The 27,287-nt window shown below is 42.5% G+C and overlaps 1 protein-coding gene across 1 annotated transcript in view; it reads left to right on the top strand.

The window, feature by feature from the left end:
- The first annotated feature begins 12,557 nt into the window (after window positions 1–12,557).
- LOC133419258 (ribonuclease inhibitor-like) overlaps window positions 12,558–27,287 on the top strand; it is a 29,693-nt gene continuing 14,963 nt past the window's right edge. Inside the window, exons 1-4 of the mRNA XM_061708327.1 lie at window positions 12,558–12,857; window positions 13,396–13,551; window positions 14,764–14,863; window positions 16,617–16,790. Of these exons, the coding sequence (XP_061564311.1) occupies window positions 12,722–12,857; window positions 13,396–13,551; window positions 14,764–14,863; window positions 16,617–16,790 (566 nt within the window). The 5' untranslated portion in view covers window positions 12,558–12,721. The remainder of the gene's footprint in view (window positions 12,858–13,395; window positions 13,552–14,763; window positions 14,864–16,616; window positions 16,791–27,287) is intronic.

Raw genomic sequence — 27,287 nt, 5'->3', positions numbered from 1 at the left:
CAGCGTTCAGCATCCGCCGGGTAGATCCGGCTTAAATAGTGCATAAATGTTATTTATATACAACTCATATTTTATTTTTTTAACAATAAAGTTTCCATTTGTAAAAATTCAGTGTTGTGATAATTTACAGGCTTGGGCTGCTCTGGCGGAGCGAGGTTTATTCTCCTCCCCTGCTACACGTCATTCAGGGAGCCAATCAGCACAGAGCCTCATTATCATACCCCCCCCCCTTCCCTTAGAATGGAGCACAGAAAAAGAGGTTAGAAGCGGTAAAACTAGTGACAGGGCCCACAGGCTGGATTTATGATTTATGTAGAAAAAACAAGCTTTAGATTGTTTTTAAGACATTCAAGGCCTGTTTAAAATATACATTAAATGCCATAATAGGTCACCTTTAAGTGTTTTTAGTGGAAATCCCTCGTGTTCTTTTACTGGTGTAGTGTTTAGTTTTCAACTCAAGGTGGCGGTGAAGACGTCAAAAATAGAAAGAAAAAATGTTTATCATGATTTAAAAGGAAACCACCAAAGGGAAGATGATCGATGAAATATGATGTCTCCTGCTGATCATCACAACTCTGGCTGAAGTAGTTTACATCAGCTGGAGGCTGTTAAAAGTTATTTTAAGACAAACATTTGATAAGAACTTCAGTCGTCCAACCAACAAATAACAAATGTGTTTTTCTGCTTCTATATTTTTAAACGTGTCTTCAGTCACAAGAGACGTCTGAACTCACTGGCCTGAAGAGAAGGATCTTAACAGAAATCAGTGATATTTTATGTTGAGTTCATGTTTAGTAGTCAGGACGATGTACTTGGGCGTTCTGTTGTTGTTTGAACATTTTGATCTCTTCATCTATGTTGGTGATGATGCTGTTTTAAGGTTCTGGATCACATTTGTTCCTGTGTGGCTTGTTTTTACGGTACACATCTGGATATTCTGAATTCACAGTGAAAACCCAGTGGAAGTCGTGTTTGTTTAGTCTGGAAATATATTCTCACTGGCTGATGGATAAATGATTTCTCTCAGGGATGGATGGAAACAAATGTAGAAAGAAAAACAGACTATTTGATTTTATCTGTAGGAGCTATATCGTGTCACTGGTGAATTTTTAATCTTTTGATTTGTTTGGTCTGGTATCCACAGTGATTCACAGGGTTTGGGTCACGTGGGCACTGGGGATGATGCGTAGGTGACATAGGGAGCTGGTTCACCTGCACGGGGCAGGAGAGAGAGGAGTGGAGGTAGCCGCAATTTTTGTTGTCTACCTTTGTTCCGTTTATTGCTTTTTTTACATATTCGCCGCCAGTGCACGTTTACCATCTTTTAGGGGTGTGTAATCTGAAAGCCGCTAAAGTATCTGTAATAGCCCCACCCTTTCTTCTGATTGGTCAATATTTGATAATCCCTATTTTCTGCTATAACTTTTGAATGGTTTGACATAGAGAGTCTTCTTCTGAATCTTCATCTGATGTTTCTACAGATACAGAGGTCTCCTGTCAGGTACACAAGACTTGCATCTTACCCTGCCGTTTCACAGCTCGTGATGACGTTGTCATCCACTGGATTCAAAAGACTCCACCAGAGTCCCGGGTTCACTCCTACTATCACAAACAAGACCAACTGGGAGAGCAGGCCAAGAGGTTCAGAGGAAGAACATCACTGTTTGAGGACCAGATCTCCAGAGGAAACGCTTCACTGCTGCTGAGAGGAGTGAAGGTTCAGGACCAGGGCAGATATACGTGTTACGTCAGCACCATCACTGGAGATAAGGAGAACTTCATCAACCTGAATGTGAACGGTATGTGGAGAATAAAACCTCAGCAGATTCCGATGTTTGAGCCCGTTGCTCACGTTGGTTTTTTGTAATAAACAGAATAGAACAGATATTTACCGTTGCAGGAACAAAAAAACACAGTTTAGCAGTTCTTCCTTATTAGCATATTGTAAAAAAACATAATTAACTCACTGAGTTTGTGTCAGACATAAAATAGCTGAGACAAAGTTAAAATAGCTGCTAAAGTGCTTGTTAAACTCGGAACGCAGGACTTCAACTTGCAGTTGTACGTTCTTGACACATATGTGATGGTCGATCCAAACCAGACGTAAAAGCCGTCGATGTTGATGGCAGAAACATCCAGGAAGTCAATCCTGGACTCCAGAAAGGACTTTTAGGACTAGAACCATCGTCTATTAGTCGTATTTAAACTTTTTCAAAAAAAAAAAAAACTTTTTCAAAAGAAAATCAAAATAAAGGAACTGCTGCGAGTCAATGTTTCCATTGATGTTTTGTTTTATGAGCGTAACTCTCCTAGTTCTTTCTCCACATCCGTAACTCTCCGTATCTCAACCTGCGAGACTTCTCTTCTAACAAAGATAGAGATGATCTCAACTTTGAAGAATATGAACAAAAATCTCTTTAGTTTTGTACAAATAATTGTAACTGCCACCATCGCTGTTGTGAAAAGAGTGAACAGAAGAACAAGAAGGCAGCGGATCATTCATATGATTATTCAGAGGTAAAGCCCTGATGTAATGCAGTAATGCATAGTGGTTAAGTTGTGTTACAGCACAACTACATTGTATAAATGAGGCCAAAAACAGCTGGAAACTAGATTTTGATCATTTTAAATTTGACAGACCTACATCACATCCAATAATGCAGAACACGTGCAAATGCACAAAAAGTGTTTCCACCAGACTTTTACAATAAACTAAATTATCTATACGTTTGAATAACCACCTTGTGACAGCGTAAAAAGGTTTTATTTAATCACAAGTGTTTCCAGTACAGGTTTTACTTTGCTATATTTAAGGCCTGTTTAGGTAAAGTCGGTAAAACACAAACCTTATGTTGCATTTTGGCCTCTCGTTTACACAAAAACAGAGTTTTGGGTGGAAAAAAATGCTCCAATCGGTGCAGTCAAAGCAGGTCTGTAACACAAGCTTTGACTCATCAGTCCACCTCTTCACTGTCCTCACCACAGGCTTAGAGGTTTGTCATTTCTGCTTTTAGGTCGCCTCCAGCGATCTCCAGGTAAGTGACAACAAGAGCGTCTCCTTGCGCGTCCTGGAGCGACGCGTCTCCCGCTGAACACGACGGTTTGCTCTTGTAGAGATCTCCTTAGGAGAAACAGCTCTGGCCCACAATAGAGGGTCCTAAGTCTAGTTTTGGAGACTAGTTTTGGAGAAATCTGTGCCGACGTTCCCTACATCCAGACCCTGTACCAGTGTAGGGTCAGGAAACTTGTGCACACAGTCTTGTCTTTTGACTCAGCTCTTTCTTTAGCGCTACAGACCAGAACAAAGTCCACGTTACTGCAGACCAGTAGTGAAGTGATGGGATGCAGATGATGGTTTCAGCCTTGAAACTCGCTTCTTCCGGTTACAACTGTGAAGCCATATTTATGTTCATAATATTTTTGAGAGTCATACTGATCTACTGATTAGTGACCACAAATCTATATTTTTTAACATATCTATAAATGCTGACCCTCCATGTCCCAAAAGAACTCTGTCTTTCCGCATCATTACACAGAGTACAGTTGAGCAGTTTGCGGCACAATTCTGCAGCTATACTATTTCTGATTTTAATTCGGATTTTAATGATGCTGAGATCTTACTGCAGTCTTTAATGAAATTACCCGACTGGATAAACTGGCACCAGTAAAGACTAGGACCAGGGCTATCTGTAATACCTTACCGTGGATGACTGGTGGTGTCCATTGTCTGAGACGGGAGTGTTGCAGGACAGAACATCTATTGAAAGTCACTGGAGTGGAAGTACATCGCATTTACCTCAAAGACCTCCGCCACTCTCTAAATGCACGAATACAAGAAGCTCGGACTGCCTACTTCACAAACTTAATCACTACCTCAAAAAGAAACCCCAAAATTCTATTAGACACGATAAATAACATTGTCTCTCCGTCGACTTCTCCATCACTTTGTCTGTCCACTGTTGGACTACCGTCCATATGATTATGAATTCATGACATATGTGAGTGGGTGAACATTTCTCTTGGACCAGTAAACCTAAAGACCTAAACTTTCATGATCCCTGCCTCATGGTGAGTTTACGACACCTCCAGCGTGGTCTGGAGAACGGAAAGACCCCATGGACACCAGGATTTGCATATGTGACCCTCTTGGTGATAAGGCACCACACTTTGATTGGACAAGGACCCCAAGCTGCAGGAAGGGGTATCAACTTCCTGTATGCAGCTATAAAAGAGGAGACCCCCCTCTCTCCGGTCTCTTCTCTCTTTTTTCTGCTTCCTCCTTCTCACCCACAGGTCTCTGCTGTAGCCAAGGGCCGGCTTTCTCCTTCGTGAACGAAGGAGCGTCCGTTTTGCAGCGCTGCACGAGCGACCCACGCAGTTCCGAGCCCAGAAAGCCGAACTAGGGACCCTGCATTGACTCGACGTGAACGCGACGCCGATCCGAAGTTGAAGGAAGCCAAGTGCTGTGCCCAGCTGCTGTCCCCTCATCCAGCTGCCTTTCCCCTCATCCGCAGCAAGGACACAGGAGGGAGTGATAGCCGCTTTATCAGGATCGCCTGCTGAGCGTAAACACCCAGCTGTTCCCCAGGGAACGCTGACCGACCACCCCTTTTTTCTTCAACTGCAAAGGTTCACGTAAGAGGCTGTTTTTGATGTCTGGGCAGAGAAAAACTTAGTAATACACTTTAAAAGTTAGTTTACGCTGTGAGCTGGACTGCTGATCCCGTCATAGTTGTGTTTATTAACTTAAGTGTTTTGTTTATCTTCTTATTTGTCTACGGCTGCATCCACATTGCTGGATCGTTATGACATGCTTCTCGACAACCGAAAACAAGGCCCTTCTAGATTTCCCGGTTGAATGACCAGAGCGCACGTGTGAAGTTTAGTTTCACATTGGGGCATTTCTGTGTGGGAAAGATCAGAAGGTCTTGGGTTTCTGGTAGTGAGAAATTATTTAAGAGTGTCCATTATTGTACTTTTCTTCGGTATCTCCCTCTCTTCCTCTCGTACTAACCCCCCCCCCACACGCACACACACACACACAGACGCTCCCCTCGGTCATAAATTCCCGAGCCAGTCTGAGATCCCACACACACACACACACACACACACACACACACACACACACACATACACACACGCACGCACGCAGACACGCACGCAGACACGCACGCAGACACACACACACACACTCACACACACACACACACACACACACACCCACACACACACACGCACACACACACACACACACACACACACACACACACACTAGTCACACCCCACACAGATGACTGGAACTTTTGCATTGTATAATTTCTGTCCCTGTTTACGTAGTGTGCCATCAGGATTTATTGGGGTGTTCCGTTTACCATCTTTTGACACCTATATGTAAATAAATTCTGATTGATTTATTCTTAATGAGTGGTTGTGTTATTTCATGCAAGATTTGGTCACAAGTTGATTTGTTTAAGCAGAGCCCAGTGTTCGGATATCACGCCTTCATTGTTATTCTGTAAGATTTGCTGTTCTGCAGGATAATTCCAAAATCATATGAGACTGATTTTCTGCTGTTTTAGTTATCGAATTTCTCCGGATTTAAGGCCATCGGAGTGGTGCCCCGACGAGAATTATTATCATATTGGTCATTCAATTTGATAAATAGTCCACTTTATTAATTATTAATAATTCTTTAATAGAATTATCATTAGCCTTGATAACTGGACAGCCAAGCTACCCGAGACGCACAACATAAATGGTCCGCCCGTGTGGGGCTCTAATAACGACATTGTGACTGAGTTTGTATGAAATAACAGAACATTAATTTTGATCGGGAAAGAAAATATTTTTATTTTTCTTCCCCTCTCATTATCTGATTCCTACGGTTATTTTAAAACCTGTTAATGGCAACCTCGCTTCACAACGGTTGGTTGTTTTGTTAAGTTCTTTAAGTTTATTAACTTGAACTTTTATTTTTATCACTACTTTATTAATCTGTTTGATTAATTTTCCTCTGCAACCTTACTTCACTGAAGCTAAGGCTACTGCTTCACTGAAGTTAATGGTTGGTTTTGCTTCAAGTTCTTTAAATTCTATTAATAGAACTTTGTCGGGATTACCCCATGTGAGTTATAATTCTTTCGGATTAATTTCTATCGTGTTTGTTAAATTGAATCTTTAATTTGGGTGGCATTTCAATTTTAATCCACCTTATTGATTCTCTTTTGTTTTTTTTTGTGCTTCCAAGGTTATCTCAATTCTGTTTATGATAACCAAGAACCCAACTGCCTTCAGGCACAGATCAGAGTTGGCTCAGTCTCTCATGCTTCATTTATTGTCTCATTCCTCCTAATCTGGGTGATAACGTGAATCTACTTCATTACTGAGTGTTAATCTCTTGGCAGAGTCGCAAGCGAAACACTGGTGTCCGGTTCGTGAACTGCGTGTGGTGTACAGGGCAGGAAACTCATCGCATTTGGACGCAGAGCCAGCAGAGGTGACCAGAGGTTGACTAAGAAGGACCATCAGGCACGTTCCGTTTGAATAGGAAGCTTTTCGCCAGGTACCCTTCAGTCCCGGGTCCCCTGGCCAGACGCGCGATGACTAGCCCAGGTAACCATGAAAGGGGGGCCGAGGCTTCCCCCAGCGTCACTTTTACCGACACTCAAGAAGTAATTGCACGTATTATGGAAATACCCAGAGATGAGCTGAGCATAATAAATAACTATGACCTCCAGACCTCCGAAGGAAGGATAGCAGAGCTCACTAGCTTCGCCAAGAAACCGTATAAAAAATCCTGTGTAGCCAACGTTCCGGGTAAACTGGCGTTGCTATGGCAACGTAAGGCAGAACTCCATGCTGGGGAAAACAAACACAGGTGGCGACAAAAATACGAGGGGGAAGTGTTGGCGCACTGCGATGCGCAGGAAGAGATTGAACGCTTGAAAAGCCTGTTAAGAGAGGCTCAAGCACGAACCCGAGAAACTAGTCGATGCGCCTCAGAGGAGGTGAATAACGTCCATAATTATGAACGTAACGCTGGTGATAGGACACAGGAGTTGATCTCTTTAATTAAGAATTCTTCCAGAGAAGCATTCTTCTCCGATGTGCTTAGTTGCAAAACCCAGCTCCAGTCACATAAGTTCAGCCACGTGGAGGAACGCCATGAAAAGTCATGGCTGCTCCGTGAGCACGCACTTTGCCTCCGGGAGAAGGCAGTAAGCCTCTATGAGCAGTCGCTTAGTCTCCGCCAGCAGTCGCTGGACTTTCGTCAGCAGTCACTGGACTCCTGTAACGGGTCCACTCGAAGCTCCGAGAAAATGGAGCCACGATGGGTTGAAAACAAGCATGCGAACCGCGAGCCACGGCTCGAATCAGAAATTAAAGTAGATCAACTCTCCAGTGTCCCGATCATTAACAATGTGCAGCAGTGTGATGAAAGGCGTGACCAATCTCACACTGACCCACGGCCAGCAGGGGGCCGGAGAAAGGATCCAGCAGTTAACCTGCTTATCCTGTCTGAGCCCAGGGGGACAGCCAGTAGCCCAAACGCTACTGACACCGTTCCAGACCTTATCACCTGGGATGAAATGAAAGTGCAGCCACCGAGGTGCAAAATGAGGAAAGGGGGGTCAGACTTAAAGCGTGCCCCCCCGTTCACCCTCAGGCCCACCGCTCCGCGTGTTCAAGATGGGGTGCTGAGTCCGAAATGCGGCCAGCCTCATAATCTGAAGGCCGTGATTCCAAATTTCCGGGAACCTTTCCCTGAGGGACAAAAAGTTGTGTCAGGTGGTTTAAACCCCCACTCCGACCTACCTGTTCCACACCAGACAAGAACTAAGTATTCTTCTCGGCACAGGGACCAGGTGTATCAGGAATGTTCTGGTGGACCAGACGACCCTGGCCCGCCACATAGACAAGGCCTGCGTCTCCGTGACCTTGAGTCCCTGGCCAGTGACATAGAACACTTTGACCCGGATGATTCAGGGTCAAATATTGAGAATTATCTCGATGAGGTTCAGGATTGCCTCCGAGATTTACCTCATGCATCCTCTAGCGAGAAGGTAAAGCTTCTTTGGAAAACCACAGCCAGGAGCGTTCGTGTTTTCATAAGATCCCTTCCAGCTAAAACCAGAGACTGCTATGAAGCACTCCGTCAGGCTTTGCTAGAAGAGTACTTTTCTGAAACCGACTGGGCTTCAGCTACTCTGGCTGCTTCTTCAATTAAGCACCAGGAGTCAGAAACCCCCAAAGATTATTACTGGCGTCTGAGAGCTGCGTTTTTCCAGGGACGCAACACTCCCGGTTTGGAGAATGATCGTCATTTTAAGTCTCTATTCCTACATAACCTCCATGAAAGCGTGCGATGTAAGGTAACTCTTTACTGCAGCGGGAGGCGAGATCTCAAAATGCGAGAAATCCGCGGGTACGCTGAGCTGGCGTGGGAAACACAGAGACGTCCCACCGTAGATTCTGAGAACGGTGCACAGAGTGACCGAGAGGTGCTCCACCCCGGTGCTGACGCCCGAGGGGTACAGCCAAGGGTACAGCCCAAGAGACGCCGCAGACGTCGTAGATCAGCAGGCCGGGGGGGTGCCATATATACCCTGTTGGCCAGAGCACTGAACGAGCTGCATGACTCGTCTGCAGCTGACTGACAACTTCTGACCCAGAAGTGCAAATCCCCCCCACCCCTGAAAAAGGGGGGGGCAGGGATCTTGGAGTGTTAGGGAAGTAAAACCCAGACCTACACTCACAATTTTATTTCATTTGTTCTGTTTTTGTTTTTCCGGGTCTAACAATTAATCGCAGAATGATTAAATTGTTAGGGAACAATACTTTCTTCTTCCGTTACCCGAGGTCGGTTCTGTTACAGGACGGACCCCCTCCGATCCGTTTCCTTCCTCAGCACCGCTCTGCCAAGGGATTAACACGTAGTGAACACCCGCTGGGTCCGGTCTGCTTTTGGCAGTTACGTATCGAGGGTCCGTAACCTAACTAACCTCCCTTCTTTTTATCTTTATCTACCTCATTCTACTAGTAATGACACTGAACTGCATAATCGAATCCCTTATCGTTCCTATATGTTTTATGTTTTATGTTTTATGTTTATTGTTATGTTTTATACCCTAGTCTCATATAGCATAGCGTATTTCCGTCTGCCCAGACGTGCCTCACCTCTGCCCAGACAAAGCCTCCAGCGCTATGCTAACCTCTGAACTTTTAAGTACTGTGCCCCTCTGCCAACCAGGACTGCATCACATGGACTGTTGCACCGTTGGTAGATTTGACAACCAGACCCTGCATTCCCGCCGTCAAATCTAAGGGGGGATGTTGGACTACCGTCCATATGATTATGAATTCATGACATATGTGAGTGGGTGAACATTTCTCTTGGACCAGTAAACCTAAAGACCTAAACTTTCATGATCCCTGCCTCATGGTGAGTTTACGACACCTCCAGCGTGGTCTGGAGAACGGAAAGACCCCATGGACACCAGGATTTGCATATGTGACCCTCTTGGTGATAAGGCACCACACTTTGATTGGACAAGGACCCCAAGCTGCAGGAAGGGGTATCAACTTCCTGTATGCAGCTATAAAAGAGGAGACCCCCCTCTCTCCGGTCTCTTCTCTCTTTTTTCTGCTTCCTCCTTCTCACCCACAGGTCTCTGCTGTAGCCAAGGGCCGGCTTTCTCCTTCGTGAACGAAGGAGCATCCGTTTTGCAGCGCTGCACGAGCGACCCACGCAGTTCCAAGCCCAGAAAGCCGAACTAGGGACCCTGCATTGACTCGACGTGAACGCGACGCCGATCCGAAGTTGAAGGAAGCCAAGTGCTGTGCCCAGCTGCTGTCCCCTCATCCAGCTGCCTTTCCCCTCATCCGCAGCAAGGACACAGGAGGGAGTGATAGCCGCTTTATCAGGATCGCCTGCTGAGCGTAAACACCCAGCTGTTCCCCAGGGAACGCTGACCGACCACCCCTTTTTTCTTCAACTGCAAAGGTTCACGTAAGAGGCTGTTTTTGATGTCTGGGCAGAGAAAAACTTAGTAATACACTTTAAAAGTTAGTTTACGCTGTGAGCTGGACTGCTGATCCCGTCATAGTTGTGTTTATTAACTTAAGTGTTTTGTTTATCTTCTTATTTGTCTACGGCTGCATCCACATTGCTGGATCGTTATGACATGCTTCTCGACAACCGAAAACAAGGCCCTTCTAGATTTCCCGGTTGAATGACCAGAGCGCACGTGTGAAGTTTAGTTTCACATTGGGGCATTTCTGTGTGGGAAAGATCAGAAGGTCTTGGGTTTCTGGTAGTGAGAAATTATTTAAGAGTGTCCATTATTGTACTTTTCTTCGGTATCTCTCTCTCTTCCTCTCGTACTAACCCCCCCCACACGCACACACACACACACAGACGCTCCCCTCGGTCATAAATTCCCGAGCCAGTCTGAGATCCCACACACACACACACACACACACACACACACACACACACACACATACACACACGCACGCACGCAGACACGCACGCAGACACGCACGCAGACACACACACACACACACTCACACACACACACACACACACACACACCCACACACACACACGCACACACACACACACACACACACACACACACACTAGTCACACCCCACACAGATGACTGGAACTTTTGCATTGTATAATTTCTGTCCCTGTTTACGTAGTGTGCCATCAGGATTTATTAGGGTGTTCCGTTTACCATCTTTTGACACCTATATGTAAATAAATTCTGATTGATTTATTCTTAATGAGTGGTTGTGTTATTTCATGCAAGATTTGGTCACAAGTTGATTTGTTTAAGCAGAGCCCAGTGTTCGGATATCACGCCTTCATTGTTATTCTGTAAGATTTGCTGTTCTGCAGGATAATTCCAAAATCATATGAGACTGATTTTCTGCTGTTTTAGTTATCGAATTTCTCCGGATTTAAGGCCATCGGAGTGGTGCCCCGACGAGAATTATTATCATATTGGTCATTCAATTTGATAAATAGTCCACTTTATTAATTATTAATAATTCTTTAATAGAATTATCATTAGCCTTGATAACTGGACAGCCAAGCTACCCGAGACGCACAACACCACGGACGATTGTACCAGATTTCTAGCATTCTTTGTTGAGTCAACTCAGTCAAAAGCGTTACCGTGGTGACACTAGATGCCAAAAAGCGCGACCCCCTTCATCTGATTGGTCCATATTTGATAGTTCCTACTTTCTGCCATAACTTTTGAATGGTTTGACATAAAGACTCGGGGATGGTGTCACCGGACTCGGTTTTGAGTCTGTGGCAGGGTGGAGGAGCAGCCACTCAGCTCCACCCTGCATGCCTCATAAAGAGCACCTGCACACCAGCAAGAGGTTTGATGGGAGAGGTCTCTGCTGAAGGTTCTGCTGGTGCACGTGTGTCTGGGTGGAAGAATAAAAGAGTTCGTGCACTAAACCCTGTGTCCTCTGTCCTGTCGGATGACCCCTGTAGCACTAGCGTTGCTATAGAACCCTTGAAAATAATTGTTGCAAATTAGCCCCGCCCCTTCTTCTGATTGGTCGACATTTGATGGTCCCTACTTTCTGCCATAACTTTTGAACAGGTTGTGATAAAGACATGTGGGTGGTGTCATCGGACTCGGTATTGAGTCCTTGACCATAATTGGTGAAAATTGCACACGCGAGGGCCCGTTCATGGCTGCTGGCAGCTTTAATTATTATTATTACTATATAGAAAATACCACAGTTTTTCATGCCGATCTTGTCATTTTATTTAGTTTTTATCAGCTACAATTTTAGATTGGGCCATGAAAATATTGTCAGACATTAAACCGGTCTGCGGTACAGAAAAGGTTGGGGACCCCTGCTCTAAATTGTTTTTATTTTGTGAAACACTTTGTGACAGATGTCTGTGAAAGGTGCTATATAAATAAACTTTACTTACTTACTTACTTACTTACTTACTTACTTACTTACTTACTTACATGCTTTTATAGCTACACTTCTGGATTGTTGAAATTCCTGAATGCTGGTTTGGATCAGTTAATCCTTCAGTTTCCGTAAATCCAGAACTCTGCAGCTCAAACAAAGTAAACAGGCGTTCAGTGACATGAACAACATTAACAACTGCATATTTGTCCTCCAGCTCCAGTCCAGCACATCAACATTGAAAAGGTACAAAATGAAATCACCTGCAGCTCAGAGGGGATCTATCCTGAACCTGGACTCACCTGGACCACCAATCCTCCAGCAGCTCTCTGATACTTTCAGACGGAGACACTGACCTGGACTACATCTGCACCGTCAGCACTCCAGCAAACAGCAGGATATCCACTTTACTTCAACCAGGTAAAACATTACATTTAAATGTTTATGTGGTGGCTCTCAGTGCCACAAAGACCTTATGTCACCTTATGTTCATGTTGTCTACGAAAGCTTTTGTCCTTTACAACTGATGTTCAGTTTTCTTTTCAGTTTGAGGTGTTTTGGGTTTCCATCATTCCATGTCATGTTTACTGTGATTTCAGCTGTTATAAGTGGATCATCAGACACCGAAACATTCATCTCCTGCCCAACCGCCAATTATCCAATAAGGTACCGGTATCTAACCTGGACATTTAACCACAAAGAGTTCATCCTGACACAGAGCGGAGATGAAGGCCGGTACATAACAGAGAGGTGGAAGCAGCACGTGATGAATGTATCAAGGACAGGAAGTCTCACTCTGAAGGATTTATCTTCAGACCAGACAGGAACATACAAATGTGAACTCAGTGATGAAGAGGAAACGTATGTGAAATACACCTTTCTTCACGTACACGTACCAAAAGGTAAGACGGTTAAAAGTCTGTGGTCACACAGTGTTAGAGCCAGAATGAAAATAAGTTTAGTTTAGTTTTGGTCATGTGTAATGTTTAATTTGAATATTTAAAAGGAAAGAGTGCTGCCTATTTGGTTATGTTCATGTCAAAAGTTGAACTGATTGTATGAACATCTGCATGACATCAATCTGCGGCAGCAGTAAGTTGTTGGTGACGTAGATCGTCAGAGCAACATTCTTTGACCGTGACGTCACACAACTGCTTCCTTCTCCTGCTATAGATGGAGACTTTTAATGTTGCTAAATTATTCTGAATTACTTATTTCAGTAAATAGTTGAAACCTTCAAAGAACTCTCGTGTCACTGACTTTAGCTCAAGAACTGGTCATAAAACAATAAAACAGATTTAAGAAACTGCACCTACAAACAGTAACAGAGAGTTGTAAAAGTTCATGTGTGCTGTGATCTGTTGAGACTCAGGTTCAAATCACTGACATCAAAAACACAAAAACTGTCATTTTAATTCTTGTTGTGTTTTTCTGTTGCAGACTGGACTGGAGTTATTGTAGGAGTGGTGGTGGGTGTCCTGCTGGTGATCTTGGTTTCTGGAGTCGTTGGTTACAAGCTACACAAATACAGGAAAAGGGTGCAGGAACGCAGGAAAAGGAGGAAAGAAAGGGAGAGGAGGAAAAAAATAGAAGAAGGTAAATATATTGTTTCTTGATTTGTGTGTGTAAATACGAAGGATGCAGGATGTTGAATATTTGCTGATATCTGATATGTTGGTACTTTAAATGAAGTTTCCAGATTGTCGACACCAGTACTGATATATGCAGCTAAACTTCTGCTGTGATATTTGATACTGACATTAAAACTGACGTAGTAGAATTGAAATGCTCTTACCATGTCAGCTGTATTTATTTTTAATCTTAAAGAGCACAAATAGTACTAATAGTTCATTCCAAGTTAATGGGCTTCCTCTCATTCACACAGTCTTGCAGTAACCTATTGAAAGTGATAATTTCAAAAACCTGGAGTCCATCTATGTTATTACAGATGATAACTTGCAGGTAACGCCACGTCTGGAAACACCAACTGGGAATTGTGTTGTGAGGCTCAATGTAGTTCACAGATCTGTAAAACCCAACATCTATAACAGCTGTAAAATACTGGTTGTCCAGAGCAATAAGTTCCAGATGTTTGTTAGTAATGCCGTTAGGTTGGTCACGCTCGTACTTTCTTGCCTTTGTTAAAGGAGCGATGTGTAATGTGAAGACAGAATTAAATTCATACTCCAATAAAACGGGGGCAGTAAAGCTGCACCAAGTGAGTTGATCTACCCTCATGAAAGAAATGAGGGAACGCACGGTCCCTCCTCATCACTTCTGTTGTCAACTCAACGCCAGATGTAACCTGAATCAAACTCAAAATCTGAGAATAAAAGCACAGAATCTGTAACTAAGAAATAATCCATTAGTTTATCTTTTATCTCTGACAAGGATACAATAATTTTTATCAGTTAAACTCTTATTTTCTCACCATCATTTCTAAAACCATCTCTGTGTCTGAACCGTCTTCCTCAGTTGCTGTTTTTGTTTCTGTGGTTGCAATTCTGAAACAAGTCAAATTCGTCCCTGTTAATCTACTGCGAGAACACGGGACATCATCAAGATCAATACATTTGGCATTGACTTAATCATACTGTACATATGGATTTCTGCATGTGTGAATATACAGTATATATATCAGTATATATATGAAATGTCTACTTCATGTTCAGTGTTCAGTGTTTTAACCCTGATTTTGACTGAAGATTAAAGATTGAAGACACGTCACAAAAGTCATATTATTATTAATTTTCAGGTCAGTTTCATGAGTGTTTTTGTTTTTATTGTTATTGTTGATCTATTTTTCAGAGACGGTTCTGGTTCAGTTGGGCATGGAGGAGCACGACTTAAGAGAAGGGGTTCGACAGAGACTCTTCTATGAAGCTATGAAGGACCGCAGAGAAGTTCAGTGAGTCCAAATGTGATCAACAACACAGCCAGTTAGTGCAGATTAACAGTTTAGTTCCTTAAATATTGTTTTTGTCATCAAAATGAGAACTTTTGTATTTGGTTTGTTTATTCTGGGTCACCTCAAGTCAATATATATATATATATATATATATATATATATATATATATATATATATATATATATATATATATATATATATATATATATATATATATATATACTTAACCCACAAAACAAAACCACAAGCACAAAAACCAAATGGGTTTGCTACAAACACAATGGAAAAAATTCCTTGATTTCTGATTGATTAATACTCTAATTATAATGGATGTTGATCGATTAACAAAGTTCAGATAAAAACATGCATTATTTGCAACATGCATGACACAATATACAGTATGCATGCAACAGATGTATCCAAGCCACAAATGTTTACCTTATGTTTCCGAGTTTACACTTCAGCCCAAAAGCTTTCAATTTCCGTTTCGTCCTGGAGAGAAACACAAATGCTCTGAAAATTATCAGAGCATTTGCATGATTGAAGTCATGCATCCTCTGGCCCATGCTATGGGAGGAGCTGGGGAAAGCTATTCATGTAGACATCCTCCTTCTCAAAGGAGCAACTGCATCTAAAGCTGAGTGCAGCAAATCAGCAGTGTTAGTAGCAAGGAAATCAACATCTGCTGAGGTAGAACCCAGGTCACTGGCGATGAGCAATGGCTTCCCTAAATATAGCAATAGCTTCATCGGACAAACATTTGAAAAATAATACCTCCTATTTTGCGCTTCAACATCGACAATATTAAATTCAAAGGTTATTAAATAGTGGTCGGATAAGAGGGACTTTACAGGCAACACCAACAGATTATCGGGTTCAACACCACAGTTCCTTTAGTACACTTGCAGCCCTCTAACATCTGCACTGCACTTTACAAATATTTCATTCTTCATCTGAATATTCCTGGATACCGGCATGTGAAAAAGTTGTTCCCCTCTTCAATCTTGTATTTACACAAAATGTAATAACATTATCTAATATTATTGGATAAATCAAACCTCAAATGAACAAGAAAATATAATTTATTTCATCTGGGTATTATTGATTAAAGATCAATAATCATCAGTCATTGATGAACTGATCTTCAGCAGGTGAACTGTAGTATAATTGCAGATGTTTTGGTCGTTTGCTGGTCTGGAGCAATCAGGTGTGTGTTAACTTAATGCCAAGAAGATAAGAAATCAGCAATAGTAATCGAGAAGCCATTATGGTTGAACATAAATCTGGAGAGAGTTAAAAAATCCTTTTCAAATTAATGTAATTAGAATTTAATGGAATATAGTGTGAAAAATTATTTAGGGAGACCTGAAAACAAAATACAAAAAGCAACAACAAAAAGGAGTCAATAAAACTGTAAATACATTTTAAAAGATCCTTTAGCTGAATACTTCAGGAAAGTTCAGCTCCACACTTGTTCATTTTCATTCAAGATGTTCATAGTGAAAAATATTGAAAGGTAAAGATTGTTTTTCCTAAATCCGATGTTTTAGTGTGACTGGGGGATCAGATGACTGACAGGCCATATACATTAATGAAGCCAGAATGTAACGCCATGTTCCCTCCTTCATCTGCAGATTCAAAGTGTGCAGACGTCCTCAGATGAGACATCTGTTTGTTTTGTCATCAGATATGTTCACTCTGAGTTTATAACAGATTTTATTAGAACTTAAATCATATTTTCTCTCATCACAGATTCGTTGATTGTGAACTCTCAGAGACTCACTATGAAGTTATTGCGTCCGCTCTGAAGTCCGACCCCTCTAATCTAACAGAACTGGACCTGAGTCAGAGCCACCTGGAGGATTCAGGAGTGAAGCTTCTGTCTGATGGACTAGAGAGTCCAAACTGTAGACTGGAGACTCTGAGGTCAGTTCATGGAGATGTTTCTACTTAAACTTAAACTTTATTTATTTATATAGCACCATATCATACATTTAAGAATTGCAACACACGGTGCTTTACATGCAGAATAAAATGACAATCAGAAAACACAATTTAAAACATCCCATACGACCCCAAACCCCACCCCCCACGCATACACACACACACTCACTCACGTTCATACACATGTGCACACACACACACACACACACACACACACACACACACACACACACACACACACACACACACACACACACACACACACACACACACACACACACACACACACACACACACACACACAGTAAGTGGACTGGTGACATGGCTTAGCACTAACGATCCAGGTGAGGAAAACACTACCTATGGGTGGCCGTCCACACCGAGAGGCATCACCGACCACGACCACAAGGAGCATCGCCACAGAGACCCCCCCCAACCCGGACAGACTGGGGCAGACCCCACACAGAAGGTGGAGCCCACCCCCAGCCACCCAGGCCTGAGGGACGCCCATGACGACACCCCCATGGGCGGAGCAGGCACACCTCCCAGTGTGGACGACCCCCCTGAGGAAACACTGGAGCTAAAAACTAAAAGATAAAAAGAAAGTAAAAAATGCCTAAAAGTATAAAATGTTTAGAGAAATCTATACAAAACTTAAGATGAATAATAAATAACATAAAATAAAATGAAAGTCGTTAAAAATGGATTAAAGGTTTAAAGATAATAAAAGAGCTAAATAAATAAACATAATAAATAGCTGAAAAGACTAGGTAAATGAGATCAGATAAAAGCCAAACTAAAAAGGTGTATCTTGAGCCTCCTTTTAAAAATATCAACTGTGGCAGAGTGGAGGAGCTGCAGCCACTCAGACTGACGGGGCACAGGTGTGGCCCGTCAACCTCATCACCCTGCCAACCTTGATAAAGAGGACTGAGGAGTCAGACTGAGGCGGCTGCTGCTGGCATGAGGATCTGAAGCACGTGTGTCCTGTGTTGGTGTCTGGTGATTGCTAATAAAAAAGGGTTCTGCACTGAACTCCGTGTCCTCTCCATCCTGTCGGTCGGGCCCCCGTAGCACTAGCCTTGCTACATCAACGTTCTCTGCGGCCCTGAGGTTCTCTGGCAGGCTGTTCCATAGATAAGGGCCATAATGGCTGAATGAAGCCTCACCGTGCGTTTTGGTCCCGGTTCGGGGAATGGTTAAAAGGCCGGCACCAGAGGACCTCAGGGTCCGTGAGGGTTGATACGGTAAAAGCAGGTCAGATAAATAAGATGGCCCAAGACCGTTAAGACACTTAAAAACCAGTAAAAGAACCTTAAAATCAATCCTGAAGCGGACGGGGAGCCAATGCAGCGATTTTAACACATGTGTAATGTGCTCCCGCCCTCTGGTCCTCGTCAGCACGCGAGCGGCTGAATTCTGTAATAATTGTAGGTTCTTAATACTCTTTTTAGTTACATTACAATAATCTAAACGACTAGAGATAAAAGCATGCATCAGCACCTCCGTGCTGGCCTGAGAGAGAAACGGGCGGACTCTGGCTATATTCTTAAGATGGTAAAAACCTATCTTCGTAATATTCTTTATGTGTGGAATAAAAGTGAGCTCAGAGTCAAAAATAACACCCAGGTTCTTTACACATTGCGAAGGTTTAAAATCTTGTAGTTTTGGTAAAAGTTTCTCTCTCTGGCCTTCAGGACCAATAACTAAAACCTCTGTTTTGTCCTGGTTGAGCTGTAGGAAATTATCTGCCATCCATGACTTAATATCTAAAATACAGTTAAAAAGGGCGTCAAGTGGCCCTGTGTCATCAGGAGACACGGCGATGTACAGCTGTGTGTCGTCAGCGTAGCTGTGGAAGCTGATGCCGTGTCTCCTGATGACGTCCCCCAAGGGAAGCATGTAAAGGTTAAAAAGGAGCGGACCTAAAATTGACCCTTGGGGGACCCCACACTTTATTTCATGCATTCTGGAGGAACATGTATCCAAACTTACAAAGAAAGATCGATCTGTGAGATAGGAGCGGAAACAGTTAAAAACAGTACCAGAGAGGCCCACCAGGTGCTTCAGTCTGTTTAATAAAATGTGATGGTCTACTGTATCGAAGGCGGCACTAAGGTCCAGTAGAACCAAGGCTGCGTCCCAATACTCCCCCTCGCCCTCGTTTTCTTCACTACCCCTAACTTTTGCGCGTTCCCGTGAAGGTAGTGGTGTCCCAATTCCTCTTTTCACCTAGGGGGAGGGGGCATAACGAGGGCTAGGGGCTGAGAATAGCCCCTTCAAATCGAGGGATTTCAGATGCTGACTTGGCGAGCGAGGGGGTATGAACATTTCCCAGAATGCTTTTGCCGTAGGCTCTGCGTCGATTTGACTCGCCGACCGAAGGCAAACAGGCAGACTCGTCTCAGAGAAATAGAGAGAAATAATCCTGTGACTCATCAGATTTGTTTTGGATGTTTCTGATATAATAGTCTTCAGAAACCACAAAGTAATCCAGCTGTTATCTGGGTAATTTACACACTTTCAGATAAAGTTGTAGAAGATCACGCCAGAATTAAGGGATTTATGGTTCCGCGTTACACCAACACAGAGCCTACGGCGTAGGTTACGTACCCTACGCCGTAAGGTCTGCGTCGATGTACGCAGCGACGCGCGCCGTACGCCGTATCCTACGCCGTAGGCTCTGCGTCGATTTAACGCGGACCTAAACTCCGGATCCGGCAGACAGAAATCTCTAAATTTCGGAGCAAATTTCTTAACAGGCGTAGCTACAACTGTTAGATTTCATCTATTAATCCAACATCTTCCTAAATGATTTATTTCAGCCAGCGTAATTCTCAACAGAGCTGCGTCCCGGGAGAGAGTTTCTCTCCCGGGGCGACGCAGCAGCTTGACCCGGCGGACACGTCTCTTCTCGGGCTGTGAGCTGCTGCTGCTCCCCGGGGGCGGCGGCTCTTCTCATCTCCGAAAACATCGGGTCAAATTTCTTAACAGGCGTTATTTGGATAAACTGAGCGCCGGTTGCGGATCTTAAGGTTACCTTTATGCCTGAAAAAATATTAAAACTTAATAAAGTGCCATATTAACAGCGCTACAGCTGAAATTAAAACAGCTTTTGGCTCTCAGCTTCCTGATCAGGTTAGGGATGAAAACGAGGGGGAGTAGGAGAAATGGGACAGGCACCTGGGCCAAGTGCCCTAGATCTCAAGTGCCCTAAAATCTCCCCCTTCTTTTTTAGGGGTTAGGGAAGAAAAGAAGGGCGAGTGGAGAAAAGAAGGGCGAGTGAAGAAAAGTAGGGGGAGTATTGAGATTGGGCCCAAGACTGTCAGTTTGCGGTTATCTAAATTGCACCTGATGTCATTTAAAATCTTTAAAAGGGCTGTCTCGGTACTGTGGTTTCTCCTAAAGCCAGACTGAAATTTCTCTAAAATATTGTTTCTTATTAAAAAATAATGTACTTGGTTGAAAACCAGCTTTTCTAAAATCTTACTTAAAAAGGGTAAGTTGGATACAGGACTGTAGTTATTAAAAATGCTGTGATCAAAATTGCTCTTCTTCAGAAGGGGCTTCACCACTGCCATTTTAAAGGCAGCAGGGAAGACACCCGTCTGAAGAAAGTAATTTACTATATTTAAAATCTGTTCCTCAAAGAATTCATAAAATGTCTTTAAAAGTGATGTGGGAATAGGGTCTAAAAGGCAGGTTGTTGGGTTTACCTGGGAGAAAACTCGACCAAGGGTCCTCGCATCAACCAGCATCCAAAGTGGTCTGCAAAATCCTCACAAAGATTGTCTGTTGGTGGTTCTGAGGATTTCTTTAAAAAAAATACATTGGTTAAAAGATCGAAGGTGGAGAAAATAAATTTAGGATTGTTTTTATTGTCTGTAATGAGTTTTGAGAAATGAGCAATTCTTGCCTGTTTGACGGTTTTATTTTAGGATTTGAGTTGTTCACGAAATATTTGATAATGTATTGTAAGTTTACTTTTTCTCCACCTTCTCTCAGCACTCCTGCATTTTCTTTTTGATTTTTTGACTTCCTCAGTTCTCCATGGGGGTGTAGGCTTAGTTTTTATGTTTTTTGTTAAAAGCGGAGCAACTGAGTGCAGAGTGGATTCCAGTTTCCTGTTAAAATTATCAACAATAAAATCACATGATGCAGGTAAAACATCAGCAGGAGTGCTCTGTAAAATCTCAATAAAATTTGCAGCCACTTCAGAAGTTAGGTAGTGTTTCCTCACCGTTCTCATCGAGGCTTCCTGATGATTAAGACTGATTAAGATTAAAACACGCAGTAATGGTCATACACAGCCAGGTCGACAACAGAGGACACACCGGTGGACAGGCCATAGGTTATGACCAGGTCCAGGGTGTGTCCTCTGTTGTGAGTCGGCTGTGTGACACGTTGGGTAAAATCCATGCAGTTTAAAAGGTTTAAAAATTCTCTCGACAGTGGGTCGGAGGTATTGTCAATGTGTAGATTAAAATCACCAGTTATTAAATTTCTGTTGTAAGTGGTATGTATGATTGATAAAAGCTCAGAAAATTCACTGATAAAAACAGTGGAGTGATGGGGTGGTCTATAAACAGTTAAACAAAGAATAGGAGGACTGCTAAAAACAAAGGCAAGGTGTTCAAATTAGTTGTTAAAAGAGACCTCCTTTGCAGCTAATGTGTTTTTAAAAATTGAAGCTGTGCCGCCTCCCTTTCTAACACCCCGTGTAGTAAATAAAAAATTTAAATTTGGTGGAGAAGCCTGGATGAGGGAAAATGCAGCGTCCGTGCCAAGCCATGTCTCTGTTAAAAGAATACCATCAAGTTTATGATTTACAATAAGATCGTATAAAATAAAGGTTTTGTTTAAAAGAGAGCGCACGTTCAACACAGCCAAGTTAATGTCTGTGCTGAATGCGCGCTCACGACCACAACGTACCGGGTTGATAAAAACAAGATTGTCTCTGTTAAAACCAGTGGGTCTGTGGATCTGACGGGGAAAACGGGTGGTGACCAGGGGATGAATCAGTTGAGGATCTGGTGTGTGGGTGACGCCAGATGTAGCTGGCTTTATGGAGAAATTATCTGGTGGGGGTGGCAGTGATGACTGTGACCTGCTGTGGGGGTAGCTGGAGAGGGGGGCAGTGCAGTGCTGTGAGCAGATTCATCCAGATTCATCCAGTTGTAATCCTCCAAAGATGTAACAAATTAATTTCAATCACAAACATTTAAGGAAATATTTTTTTAACATCTAAAGTTTCTCATATATTGTTTATTTTGTCAATGTTCTGACTGAAGATCTGAAGAATTCATTCAAAACCCCTCAGAAGAATCAGTTTATTTTATTCATTATGTTTTGTTAGTTTGTTAGTTTTTAATTTCTAACTCTTCTAAGGTTGTAAACAGGAAGAAAAGACAGTTTATATCTGAAGATGAATCAGCTCAAATGTGATTTTCTAACAGACTTTTCTGGGCTTCTGTGAGATCTTCCATCAGTAGTTTCAACAGCTGGATCAGCTGGATCAGCTGCCCCTCTCCCTTCCTGAAATTCCAGAGAACTTCATCCAGAGGTTGAAGCTGCTGTATGTGACCTTCTACATGTCAGCTTCATGACGGGTCACCTCCTCCCTGATCACACATATCTTTGATCCTTTCTGCTGTGTTTTCTTCCCCTGAGTTTCAGACAGGGAGATGATTGAAAACCAACACTTGGTGTCTTCAGTCATTAATCACCAACATGTTTGACCAGATGAAAACCTGCTTTAGTAAATCACTGACTCTGGATGGAAACGGCAGTGAGCTGCGTGTTGAGACGATACAATGAAATGTTGGTGTTTAAACTGTAAAACTGAACCAGAATATCCTGTCGATCTGGAGACATTTAACTGATGAACACATTGATCTGTCATTGATTATTAATCTGAAGCTTTTGACCAGAACTCAGTGTTGGATCAACGGCTCTGAACTGGTCTCTGCTGAGGGTTCATGTTCAACTGTTCAAGAGTCTGAAGAGGAAAAGCTGCTTAACAAAGGAAGTTTACAAGCACCATCATGACCTCCAGGCAGAGCCGGATTAACGCAAAGGCAAACTAGGCATGTGTTTTTTTTTGTCTGCACACATATTAATGGTTGATACCATGCCGGTAAAACCCTAAGGCATATATATATGTGCATTATTACTATATTTAGTGTGCATACATATATATACACATACGATACATATACACATACATACAGACATACATACTACAGCACACTTTGTCTTACTGCAAATTTTATTGGTCTTTGTAGATTTGACTTCTTATTTAACTATTCAATTTAATCAACACATTTAATTAAGATTTTCTGCAAAATGCAATAGCTTAAAACATTTATCTTATTTTACTCTGTTTACATAGCAATGCTGACACCTATTGGTGATTTAATGGCACTAATACCTTAACAATGATACTCGCAATCGATAAGATACGGATAATTTAATAGCATTTAATAGAGCGGTGTACTAACGTATAAATAATAAAAATCCAAAAAATAGTCTGATAGACTGTTTAATATACAACACATGACTTATTTTGGAATACAAAGAACCAACTTGACTATGACTATGATATGTAAAATGTGAATTAACTTTTATTAGTAACTTTGGTAAGTTTAAGATTTCAATTAATAAATAACATCGATGGAGGGGGGCCCAAAAATCACAGTCTGCCTAGTGTAGTCCATTTATTTAATCCGGCTCTGCCTCCAGGATTTCTGATTCTAGTTCAGCTTTTGTCAGTCCAGCTTCTGAAAGTCTGGCCGTGTTGAACTTGCTCCATAGTCCACTCCTCTGATCGGGGGTTCAGGTGTGTTTATCGTCTCAACTTCCTGCTGCTTCATCATCATTCAGTCACTTTTCATTTGGACACAAACCTGCTGTGATCCAAGTATCAGTCCGTTCTGGGTTAGTGTGAGGTTAATCAACTCTTTTGAATTAAGATTGTCATTATGAACAGAATTACGTAAGCTCAGAGAAGTTGACTGCTGCGTTTTTCACAAGTTTACAATTGTTAACAGAAGTTACAGGCAGGCCATTCCCTGATGGTATTTAGGTATTTATGGCTTTGTTAACAGCTGAGCAGTGTCTTTAGACACATCTGTGCAAAGCCTTACAGAGTTTCTTGTTTGTCCAGAAGGAGCTCATTTATTGACCCTTCATGTTGTTTCAAGACGTTAAGCTGGCTTAAAGGTTAGCTAGGTTTAGTTGGACCATCTGATAACACGAGACCCCCATGAAGTTTGGCCTGCTGACTTCTGGTTTGTAAATAACCCAGTGTTTTTAAAAACCATCTGTTCAAACCTCCAACAAGAGGTCCTATTTTAGTTGACCTCTTGACTCTTTGTGTTTTAAGGATGTCTGTTTGTTTCTTCATACTAAGCCTCGTTAACTGAAAAGACATGTGTGTGACCATCTGTTTTTGTCAATTGTCCATCCACTGTCTACCATTGGTTGTCTTAACATAGCCAACGCCTGTCAGTTTTTCAATAAATACCTCCTGCTAAGAAGGACCCAGCAAGCATTCCGTCGAAAGCCACAGAGAGAGAGCCGTGTTGCTCGACAGGGCTCCGACTTTGCTTCACTTCTGCGCAGAAGGCCTTTAAAAATCATTTCTGACAGTTTCCGGTGTCTTTTTCTAAAGTTATTAATATTGTGATGACTTTTTAACCTAACATTTTGGTGCCGAAAGACCGGGAATCTCTCGAGCTGCGACGATTGGGGTGGCGTAAGATTCAACAGGCGATCAAAATCTGTCGACAGCGTTCTGACTTCAGGGACGGGGCCAGATTGATCTGCGCTGTTCCAGAGTCCAGACGACGAGATTTCCCAGCCAGGGAAGGGCACTAGGAGACTGGTGAGAGACCTCTTTTGAGTGAAATTTCTGTGTATACTAACAAGAGGTTAGCGAAAACGGTGTTTGGCGGCGGGTCGGGGACCTGATTTTTATGAGGCATAGGGGCCTCTAAAAATACTGCCTAAAGAGCAGTGCGTAAGACCAACATCTAACTCGGTCGGGGACCGGCTTTTGAAGTCTGGGACTTTAAAAGTACAGGATAACGAGGAGAGGTTTCTTGGAAATGATTTTTAATGGTTGTGTTTTATGTTTGTCTAATGTTTGTCTAATGTTTGTCTGATGTTTATGTCTGTTCAATGTGGGGTTTCCAAAATTGAGGGGAAAAATTTAAATTGTTCACTAAAATATTAGGCTAAAACCAAACTGTTGAAAAAGGAAACTTGTGTTCTGAGAGAAACTTAAGAAAGAAAATAACTGACGAAAAATAGCAGAGGCGTGGTTAAGCTGAAATTTATGCTTAAAGAATCTCAAAAGATGCTTAATTGATGGGGAGACGTCCTCAAACTTAAGAAAATGGAGACAAATCTTGCAAAATAATAATATAGGGAACTTAAAAAGAAGTAAATGGACTAATTTAAGACTAGAAGAAGAAACAAGAAAATTGCGAACTTGTGAGGAGAGGATGGATTTTGGGAGAAGTGGGGGCTGCTGCAGGCTGCAGCATGAGTTTGTCTGTGTGTGTGTGAAAGCGTGCTCCAGCAGTGGGTGCAGCGCTTTACGAGCGGCTGCAAGGCTCTGTGTCTGAAGAAGAACTCTTTGTGTTTGTTGGGAAGAAGGGGGGTGTTCAGCTCCCCTTTTGGAAAAAACAGAAAAAATGGAGAAATATAGTTTGTTCTATCATTCTAAGCCCTGAATGAGGGCATAGAATCATAGAAGTTTTAAATTGGGTTAATTCACCATTTAATTTGCAGATTATTTTTGTAATACTGTATTTGACTCGGATTGTATGCAGGAGTAACAAACCCGTTGTACAATCTTTTTAGAAAAGAAGAACTCTGAGTGCATACTAGCCTATTCACATTGAAAATGTGTACATTTGTGATCAGTTTTGATACCATTTAGGTTGTGAGTTCATCTGAAATGCACCAATTGAGTTTGGTTAGTGTAGGTTGAGGAGAAGTAATTTACACATTTGCAGTGATACACAAACCCACATGCAGATGATCTGAAGTTGTGTTTAATGTTAGTGGGTTTTTGTCTATGTGTAGTTTACGCATGGGAATTTATCCCACAATTTTCTTAAGACTTCTATGAGTTTTCATAGAAGGGCATGCATTTGCGTTGCAGCATGCAAACAGAAGATTAAGAATCTCCTGAGGACTTTTATAAGTACTCATGATTTATCTGGAGATAATTTTCTGATAATTTTCTGACAATTTTCTGACAATTTTCTGACAATTTTCTGGCATTTCTTTTGATTTGGGGAAAATAGAGCTCAACAACAGTTGAGAAGGCATTATTTGATAGAATGCCTCCTTTCAGTCCGATGTTTTGTGACTGTGAATTATTGTTTATACATACAATATATATATATATAAGTTCACTGAAGACTACTGTTTACGTTGCAGGAGAGTTGCTGCACTGACAGTTTTTGTGTGGTGTTACTTTAATAAGACCATAACCCACTTGGGTTGAAATAAGAACGTTTTTCAATGAGAAATTCTGTAGTCTAATCTACGGTGGGAGACAGAATTTACCAGGTTTTTGCCCCATCTAATCTGGTGATGGGAGGGGGGGATCTCTGAGGGACATAGATATCCGACCCTAGAGAATCATTAAGTCAGACTTGCCGACCTGCCAGGATGCAGAGGTCAAGAAGTGGGAGGGCCACTTATCTGGGGAGCCTGACTCTGGCAGCCTGACTCTTCCAGGGAGAAGTCAACAAGGAGGGGGTCTAATGACATGAAACCCCCACCCCTGTCGGCATGCAAAATAATGCTGTGAAGCAAACTGGTGCTTCCAAGGAAGTTGTTCCCCCTGGTGGCTAAGTTGAGCCATAGGGAGTTTCTATGGCTCAACAGGAGGGAGTGGGAGTATGTAGGGGTACATATGATACATCATGAGGATTAAATACTAAATACCCTTTAAAAAATTTTTAGTAGGAGTTTTCCGACATGTTGCAGATACAACATGAGAGGACCTATCCATTTGAAGTTGTTCATATGGATTTCATTCTTGGAGTGAACTAATGGCCTGTTAAGTTAAGGCTCAGGAAAGCCATGGCCTGAATGACGGCCATTAGTCGAACTGTACATGAGAATCGTCTTCTTGTACGCTGCTGTTTTCTTCCTCTTCCCTCTCCTAAAGCAGGAACTGCTGAAACTGGGTAACCGGATCCTGAGTCGAGTGGTGAAACGTCATCACCCGTCAGGACGGGCCTTTTGCTGTCCAAATCAGGACACCGACAGCACCGGCAGCAGTAAAGGCTGCTGAATGATCTACTGCGTTCACCAGTTGCAGTGAAAGCTAGCAGAGAAATTCCAGGCTTGAGTAGGCGGGAAGTCGGACGGTATTCAAACCTTTGTCCGCTGAAGAACTCAACTGATGCCTACTCGCCAGCCCAGCCTGAAGAAGAAGACTAGCCAAACTGACTT

Source organism: Cololabis saira, chromosome 19, assembly GCF_033807715.1.
Source record: "Cololabis saira isolate AMF1-May2022 chromosome 19, fColSai1.1, whole genome shotgun sequence".
NCBI lineage: Eukaryota > Metazoa > Chordata > Actinopteri > Beloniformes > Belonidae > Cololabis > Cololabis saira.
This window is presented reverse-complemented; position numbering and strand designations above follow the sequence as displayed.